The 9,635-nt window shown below is 37.7% G+C and overlaps 1 protein-coding gene across 1 annotated transcript; it reads right to left on the bottom strand.

Annotated features, from left to right (window-relative positions):
* Positions 1-8,646: 8,646 nt before the first annotated feature.
* Positions 8,647-9,021, bottom strand: LOC130019313 (40S ribosomal protein S25-like). The gene has a single exon (XM_056109949.1). It carries the CDS (start codon positions 9,019-9,021, stop codon positions 8,647-8,649), a length of 375 nt encoding a protein of 124 aa, XP_055965924.1.
* Positions 9,022-9,635: the final 614 nt, after the last annotated feature.

The raw sequence follows: 9,635 nt of genomic DNA, 5'->3' as shown, positions 1-9,635 counted from the left end.
CAACGAAGATAGAAATTGCTGGCAGTGAGCCACATCTATTCAAGTGTAATTGTTCAATTCGGGTTGTTAGGCATTCGAATGAATCAAAGCTCATGGCAAGTTCGTGTTGACAAGGATGACACCACCCATGCCTCTTTTGTCACATGTTCCAAGCAACAGTTCTTCTCCAGTGTCGAAAACGGAGTGATGTGATTGATGCCTTCTTGTGTTGGTTAGACCAATGATGTCATACTTGATCTTTCGTGCTTGCACCATCAGGTCCTCGATGGATGCATCAGATGCCAGCGTACATGCATTGAAAGTACAGACAGTCATTTTTGTCCTTCATTTTAGCAGCCTAGTTCAGCCTTGAGATTTTACCAGTCTCTCCTTCCTCATCCTTCTTAACGCTGCCCTATCGGTGATTCTTTCAGGGTCAGGGGAATGAGACACATTGTATTTACTGTTTTGGCATATGGAATAAGACAGGATAGCTTGCCAGGCTCTGCCGTGTGGGCGGGATATTCTTGGCAGCTTGCCAGTTTCTCTGAGAGGGATAGAGGCTTTTAGGGCGGCCTCTAATCACCCTTGCAGATTTTCCCATGGTTCAAACCATATTTGAACCCTATCAAATATGGTGCTGTAATCTTGGAAGATGGGTAGTAAGTGTTGTGTGATGTGTCACGCGGCCACATAGGACCACCTTCACTACCCTGCCGCAGCCACACTCCAGGATGCCTCGGCCAAGACTCACGTACGAGTGAAGCCCCACAGAACCAGGTAAGCAGAACTCTGTGACCTTGGACTCCAGGATCAATGGGACCTGTGAACAGAGATCCTCTCTCTGCTCCCACCAATATCCAGAGACCAAGGAATTAAAAGCAGAAGCCTCACCCTACCCTGCCTTGTCTGCTTCCACCAATCTCCGTGGACTCAGGAATTACACACATAAGACCCACCCTACCGGTGCCAGATAAATACCTCATCGGCAGACCTCCACTACTATCTCTCTCACGTGTGGAATATCAAGCAAGAGTAAGGAATAACAATTACATGATGATAGAAGTACAGAATCAAAGTACAGAACAGTGTCAGCCATGGGAGTCATTCAAATAAGTAGGGTAGGGGACCTTGATACTGGAGGAAGGACACTGACACCCCAGAACTAGGTATGGTGGTATAATACTGTACCCAAAATTCTATTATTAATGCCATTGCAAATAAAAGTGCCTAAAATAAAAATTTTAAAATAATTATAAATAAATAGAATAATTTTTATAAGGCAATTTGGTATCATGTCATTATGTACAATGTCTATTTTAAAAGTAATCGTATGGAACTATATAAGAACTAATTGTATATTGTTCGAGTGGGCCCAGTAACATTGTGAGACTTGTTACTATGTTTGGCATATCGAATACATCATGGGGAGCTTGCCAGGCTTTGCTCTGTGGGTGAGATAGTCTTGGTAGCATGCTGGGCTCTCCGAGAGGGGTGGAGGAATCGAACACGGGTCGACCATGTTGGCTGCGTGCCAGGCAAACGCCCTACCTGCTGTGCTATCGCTCCAGCCCAATTGTATATAAAGAGAAAAATTGCACATGAAATTGTACAAAAACATTAAAATACAGTGAAATAAACCTAATAGGAAATACAGCGCTATATAAAAAGAGAACTATAAAATTGTATTGTCCTAAACAAATGGAAGAACAAACCCAATTTTTAATGGAAAGACTTTTAATATCACAAATATGTCATTTCTGCCCATATTGTTATACACATTTATTGAAATTGCAGTTAAAACCTCTCCGATCTTAGACTAGGTTTGAATGATGTAAGAAGAGTAATGACAAAATTTCTAGCCAGATATTAAAATGTTATTAATTCAGCATAATAAAGAAATGTTGGGTATCCATATAAAGAACAGACTAATCAATTAGTATACCCCCAAAATAGCAAAATAGATAAGATCTCAAATAGGATTAGAGTGGTATTTTAGGGGCTGGAGCGATAGCACAGTGGGTAAGGAGGTTGCCTTGCACGCAGCCGACCCAGGTTCTATTCCCGGCATCCCATATGGTTCCCTGAGCACCCTGCCAGGAGTGACTCCTGAGTGCAGAGCTGGGAGTAAGCCCTTGGCATTGCCGGGTGTGTCCTAAAAAGCAAAAATAAATAAATAAATAAAGTGATATTTTACTTAAAAACCACTCATTCAAGTGAAGTAAAGGCAAAAGGCAAAAGGATGCTTTATAAAATAGTAGATTTTATATATAAAATTGCATTCTTCCCTAAACTTTTTGTTGAGGTACCATGATTTGTTAATGATACTTGGATGCATGCATTGTCCCAGTATCCCAAACCAGAGTGCCTGCTTCCCTCTCCCAGTGTCCCAAGAATCAGTCCCATTCATCTCCCACTGCCACCAAAACTGAGTTGTGTAGAACAACTCTTCAGTTCTGTTGTCTTTCTTCTTTTGTAATTATTTTTATAGGTATAACCCTAATGTTTCAGGTGTTCTTTTTTTAACTCAGAAAGTAGCTTTCTTGTTTATATACGCACACTAATGATTCATTCGTTTCTTTTCTACTATCTTTTTACAATTTTATTTAATCATTGTGAATTACAAACTTATTTATAGTTGGGTCTCAGGCAAACAATTTTCCACCATCAGTCCCTTCACCAGTATCTACTTCTCTCCACCTGTAATCTCCCTTCCCTTCCTGCAGTTGCCGCCCCACCCGCCAGTCTGCCTCTATGAGAGACACTTTTCATAGTTTTTGGCAGTGGTTTAGTCCACTGCTACGGATAGGGTTTTGTGCATAACACTTTAGTACCTTTCAGCTCCCCTCCTTATGGTTTGAACACCTCCTTCTACCATAATTGTAACCCCTCTAGCCCCATCCCCTCACCCTATCTCCAAGTGGCATGCTTCTTACTAAAACAATGGTCCATTCTTAAGTGGGCCTTTCAACAAGTCTCTTCTCACATCTCATTGGCTCTAACTGACTATATTTCTGAATCCCTGCAGCTAGGAAAATGAATTGGTGGGTTTAAGCTTAAGTATATACATACAAGGGTGTTCATGAAAAGTTTTTTTTTCCTGTGAGTAATTATTTTTAACTTCTACTTTCGTCTTTAGACCACATTGACATTTTAGAAGTAAACATATTATTGCTATAATGACAATCGTTTTTTGTATGGAAACAGTTATTTCAAGTAACAGAGAACTAAGACTAGGGAGACAATGGATAGACTTATATTTTCTCTGCATTGTTTGATTTTCATCTTTGTTCTGTCAGGATGTCTCTCTCCTTTGAAAAATGCAATTTGGGGGGCTTTTTGGTCCCGGTAAGGCAGTGCTCTTGTCTTATTCCTGATTCTATGTTCAGGAATCACAACCAGGTAGGTGCATGAGGGGATCATACACACTACTAGGGATTGAATTGGTGTTGGCTGAATGGAAAGCAAATGCTTTAACCTCTGTACTCTCGCTCCAGCTTCTGAAATATTCAATTTTTTTTAAAGTAATCCCTCAAATTACGTTCTTATAGGGAAAAATTTCCTTCTAATAATTTGCATAGAGTTTAAATTATTTTGTTAAACACTCGCTTTTCACTTAACATTAACTTCTTATCAGGCTTCTCTGCTTAACTGAAACAATGGTTAAAAGTCTTGAATGGTCTTTCTACCTCAATGATTACACTGATTTTTGCCTTGAAACATTAAGTTATACTATAGGCATCTGAGAAGAGGAAACACATTATTTCCGTCTGCCATGCCTTGTGTAAAAGAAACAGACTAAACTCCCAATGAAGTCTGAGAATCTTAGCAGTGGAGAGGCAGCGGGTTTTCTCCCTGTTCATTTCCAAATTTCCAAAATTCGGTCATCTCATCTCACCCCACCAGTTGTCCTTTTTTTGTTTGTTTTTGTTCTTGTTTAAAGGCCACACCAAGAGTGTTCAGGGCTTACTCCTAGCTGCTCTGGGAGTTCTCCAGGCAGGCCCGCGAGACCAGATAGGCTGCCAAGGATCTAACCACTAACCAGATCTGCGTGCTACCCTCTGTACTATTTCTCTGCCTGCCTTTACCAGTTGTTCTGAGTGGAACTCTCCTACCCAGGGTACGGGCCACCTCTGCTACCATGCAGAGTAGGCTATTTTTAACTCTGGGCCTGGCTGGGGAAACCGGAGAACTTGAACACTCACTGACAAGGAAGTCGAAGGGAACAGGGACTTAAGAGGGAAAGATGAGATGCTTTATCTTTTCCTCCTGTGATTTTATTTGGCAGCCAGTCCTCCAGTTAGCATAGTCTACGAGATAACAAAGAGATCAAGTGCTGAGTAGTGAAAGATCATTGAGAGAAGGGAAATAGTTGGCAATGGGAAAGAATATGCAGTGTTTTTAAGTGGCAGGGGGAAAAAAAAAGTTCTGGAATTAAGTTGCTTACACAAAGAGCAAATTGCGAGCATTGAGGTGGTTTCTAGAGAAGAGAGTCAAGACCTACAGTGAAAATCTTTACGTTTTCAGTGTAGCTTTGAAAGGTCAAACATGACTTATTAGGCAAATTACTTAAACCTCTCTGAACCTCAGGGTTCTTATTCATAAAGTGTGGGTATTAAGTACCTACCTCACAAGGGTAAAAGATTTAAATAAGCCAGATGCATGATTCTTGGAACACAGGAAGCGCTTAAAAAGATGGGACGTTCTTGTTATCACTTTGTTTTTATTCCCATGTTCTGAATAAAATTGCCCTAGTGCTCAGACAGAGGCAAAACAGCCTCAAAAACAATTACCACCATCCTCTTTAATAAGGGTGATAGTCTAGCTTTTGCTAAAAGTCGTGTTAATTTGAGAGTAAACTAAAGTAAACCAATGTATCTCTTTTAGGTATTGTGCTAAATGAATGTAATAATTTACAGGGGCAAAATTAAGCAAAAGATATGAAAATGTATCAGTATAAACATAATAAAAGATCAAGAACATGACATATTATTATTAATAAGGTGCACAGAACCTCACATTGATATTTACTAAAAGCTATCAATAAAGACAAAAACCAAAAATATAAATCTAGTATCAGCAATACAACTTCATGTTCTGAAACTAAGCAATAATAATCTTGTACTGTGTAGAATTTGAGACTGTATGACTTCTGAAATACTTCTGGCTCGCAGCGGGAACATTGTTTCTATCCATTTGAAAAACAATGAATTTTTTTTCAACTTGCCTTTCTTTATTAAGGATTTGCTTTTATTCTAACTTAATTTTTTAACTTTTCCAGTGAAAAGCAATGAAATATTTTGAGTCTGTTTTTTTGTAATCTCATAAAAAGTATCAGCTCTACTTTTCAATATTATTTAAATTATTTTGATTTTCAGAACATCTTATAAAATGTTATAATATGTATTTAAAAACTATCAACCTTTATTTAAACTTCTTTCCCATTTTTAACTCAACAACTTTCCCATTATATTCAAATATACTGATTTCTCCTGTCATCCAAAATTAGTCTTCCAATACAATTTTTCATAAGCTGAAATGGTGCAAGGCAAGGAAATAATTGGTATTTTAATGTATATGGGAAAATATTGCAAATATTTGAACTACTAATCATGCCAAATAATACAAAAAATACATAGGATAACACCAATATCACTAAAAATATGAGATAATAAACATACAATCTGTGAGAAGTGGGTCCCAGGAAAAGAGCTTTGTTGTGCCACTTTGTTACATGCTAGAACTTCTAGAACAGCTGTCATGAATCAAATGTTAAATACTTTAAATGAAGACATTCCAGAATATGGTATCCAGCTAAATCGTTATTCAGATTTGAAAAAGTGACACAGCTTCCCTGACAGGCAAGTTTAGGAAATTCATAGCCTTGAATCTGTCTTGCAAGAAGTGTTACAGGAGCTTCTTTTTTTTTTTAATGAAAAAAAAATTAATAGTGAAACACGATGAGGTACAGTTGCAGACTTACACATTTTTGTGCTTGGGTTTCAATTATACAATGATCAAATACCATCCCTCCACCAGTGCCCACTTCCCGCCACCATGCATCCCAGTATCCCTCCCATCCCCTATCCCCCCCATTCCACCCTGGCTCTGTGGCAGGACATTCCCCTCTGTTCTCTCTCTCCTTTTGGGTGTTGTGGTTTGCAAAAGAAAGACTGAGTGGCAATCATGTTCAGTCTAAAGTCTACTCTCAGCACGCATCTCCCATCAGGGAGGATCCTCCCAACACCCTTTATTTGGTGCTCCCTTCTCTATCTGAGCTCCCTTTTCCCCTAGCATATGTGGTTGGCCTCCAAGCCATGGAGTAAAATTCCTGGTACTAATCTCAGCCATTCTTGGGTGTTAGTCTCCTATTTTGTTACTTTATATTCCCCAGATGAATGCAGTCTTTCTGTGTCTATTCCGCTCTTTCTGAGTCATTTCGCTTAACGTGATACTTTCCATGTAGTACCACTTGTATGTAAATTTCATGACTTAGTCTTTTCTAACAGCTACATAGTACTCCATTGTGTAAATGTACCAAAGTTTCTTTAACCAGTCATCTGTTCTTGGGCATTCAGGTTTCTTCCAGATTCTGGCTATTGTAAAGAGTGCTGCAATAAACAGACAATTGCAGATGTCACTTCGACTCTACTTTTTAGGCAAGTGAAACTCCTCACTTAGGATTGATTATGGTACTCACTCATGGAACTTTTATGGTTACCTTCTACAAGATTAAGAAAAGTTTGTTTACTTCTAGCTTGCTAAGGGATTTTATGTATTTTCAATAACAAATTAACATTTCATTTATATTAAATGCACTATATCTAATCAGGTGATTTTTTTTGCATCCGTAGAGATTTTTAGTGCACTAATGCAGACATGTAAGCAGTATCTGTAATATAATATTATCTAACATAAGGCAATATTCCCTTTCTTAGGATAAAACAAACATTTATACTTTCATAAGCCTTTTCAAATTTTCCTCTTAAGTTTTTCTTAATTCTCTTTACTCTTATTAAAATTTACATTTGTAGGATATGCTATGTTCCATAATTTTTAACTATTATCACAGAAATGTTCATAACATTAGTTTTTAGTTGATATTCCTGTAAAAAAGTTATTTTTGAAAAAAATACCTTATCAATTTATATATTTTTTGAATTCTAGATTAACTCTATTCAACTCTAGTGTGTATGTGTATTTTTATTTTACAATAAAAATAGAGGAATAGCTCTCTCATGTGCAAGATAAAAAAGAACATAGTAAGGAAACAAAAAATGGTCAAAGTCATAAAGATGGAAGATTTTTTTCTATTGGACTGAGCTTACAGGAGTGTAGAAACTGGTGTAGAAAAGCAGACTCCCTGGTGATGGGTGTTTTATTAAAATGATATATTCATGATAAGTATGATTAACAGTGTTATAAATTCTGGTACCTCAATGAAAATAGTTAAAAATGTTTTCATTTGTCACAAAACTGAAAAATTTCTTTGGATCTGTTTTGGTCAGCAAAAAGCAAATACTTATATAGTTCCTTTGTAAAGGCTAAATTGTGACAATTCAAAATTTTTTTAAAAAATGAGGGATTCCCATAACCATTCTCCTATTGTTTAGGAAAAAGGTACATCATTTTTGTCTTTCTTGTATTGTGCCTTTGCTAAAATTAACACAAATAAGTTATCATTCTTTTGTATAAAGAAAGACTCGTTTAAAGAAAGACTCCAAGCAATCTGGAATTTCTACACCATCTTCTATGTCTAAAACTGGGAGATGTATTGATGTAATCATAAATAGAAATTATATAATCATAAATCATAAATGGAAGCGTAAAGGTGATTGTTGCAGGACACGTCTCCTAAGAAGTAGACTCTGAGATAGATATTTGTATGCAGAAACTTTATCATGTACTCTTTTAGGGATCAACATTTACAAGAAAAAAGAAAGATGCAAGACAGGACCAAGGAAAGATTGGCTTTAGTGGTTTTTAATTGGCTTTGGCCAACTCCTGGGAAAACGTTATGCAAAGAGGTCAACCTTTATATAGGATATAAAATGTCTAAGGAACAAGACTCAACCATAGACAAGGAGTTATTCTATAGTTGGCTGCAAGTCCAGAGAAAGCTGAAAGTTGATTGCTGTCAGGTAAAATTCCTAGTTCGTGAAATAATCAGACCTTTAGTCATAGAAGGAGTTAATAACAACGGAGCATAATGGAACACAAGATCCAGGAGTCAAAAGAAAGGAGATCCTATTTTGGATTAGTGGTAACTATGAATGTAAGGTGGGTTGACAGGTTGAGATAAACTGTTAATCAGCCCCCTCTCTCACATACATATTCCTTAACCCTATACTTTCCAGCAAATTCATCTGCCATTGAAGTTGATGAAATACCAAGTCATCCCTTGGTAGAGGGGTGACATAAAAGAAGGAAGAAAACAAGGAATCAGTTCCTTGCCTTTGTTTTCAAACACTGTGGCTTTGGCCAAGACAGAAAATTTGGAAGAAAACAGTAGTGAAAGCAGAGAGATTTTCTCAGTCCTTCACAGGCTAGATAAAGATTACCGGGGGGTATGGATGGGAAAGTAAAAACATTTTATTTTTATTTATCTATTTATTTTCTGATTTAATAACGTTCTTAATTTTAAAAAAATGTATAATTGGGACCCGCTTACTCATCTTTCCTTGCAGCGGGAGTGTCCTCACCCTTAGTATTTCTGGTGTAAAGTACTTGAACTCTGTGATTTGAAATCAGTTTAATAAGTTCTTTATTAAGGAGATCCTGAAGTTCCACCCTGACCAAGGACCCCCGGGTCTTCAGTTTCTCAGACACAACAGCACGGTTATAAGAAGTTGGGGACTTTCTTGCGGAGCTTGTTATAAACAAAACGAGGTTTTTGAACTTGTCCTGCACTTTGTCAAACAAAACTAGGTTTTTGTCAAACAAGACTCGGTTTTTGAACTTGTCCTGAACTTTGGCTTTGCACCACTTCTTTTTGCCTTTCCCCCGAGTTGGTTCACTGGGTTTTTGCTGACTTTTCAGCATCTTTCTTGTTGTTGTTGTTGTTGGGAGACACTGCGAATCCTGCTGGTCAGTAAAGAGATTTTAGAGGCATCTGGATTTCTGGCGTAGATCTTAGGTAGCTGAAATCACAGGTGTAAATAAGGTAAGGCACCTATTCTTCCTTCAAATGAATAGTCTGTGAGGAAGGTAGATTCAACAAAAAGGTGTATAGACATTAATTGACTGTTGAGATAAAACATATAGAAAGTGGTCTTAATCTGGTTGATAAATCTGGAAGTAACTTATTGAAAAAGATATTCAATTGGTAACCTGAAGCATAAGTAGATATTGTTTAAATGTAGAAAATAGAGCGGCATCTTGAACTCCCGAGAAACCTTAATGAGCTTGGTTACCGTGTGGATATGGTTGATGGTGCTGAATCCTTTGCAGAACCCGGCTTGCTCGCATGGTTGTCCTTCATCTAGTGTTCTGCCAATCCTATTTAGGATGACTCCAGTGAACAACTTGTAGGTGACAGACAATAGGCAGATCGGGTGATAGTTGCCAATGTCATGGATGTCTCCCTTCTTGAACAGTAGTACGGTCCTGCTGGTTTTCCATTGGGATGGAACCTTGCATTCAGACAGGTAGCATGT

This window comes from Sorex fumeus, unplaced genomic scaffold (genome assembly GCF_029834395.1).
Source record: "Sorex fumeus unplaced genomic scaffold, SorFum_2.1 ptg000008l, whole genome shotgun sequence".
In the NCBI taxonomy this organism is placed as follows: domain Eukaryota; kingdom Metazoa; phylum Chordata; class Mammalia; order Eulipotyphla; family Soricidae; genus Sorex; species Sorex fumeus.
This window is presented reverse-complemented; position numbering and strand designations above follow the sequence as displayed.

Coding starts and splice junctions, on each gene's coding strand:
- LOC130019313 (XM_056109949.1), bottom strand. CDS start 9,021: ATGCTGAAAAGTCAGCAAAAACCCAGTGAACCAACTCGGGGGAAAGGC.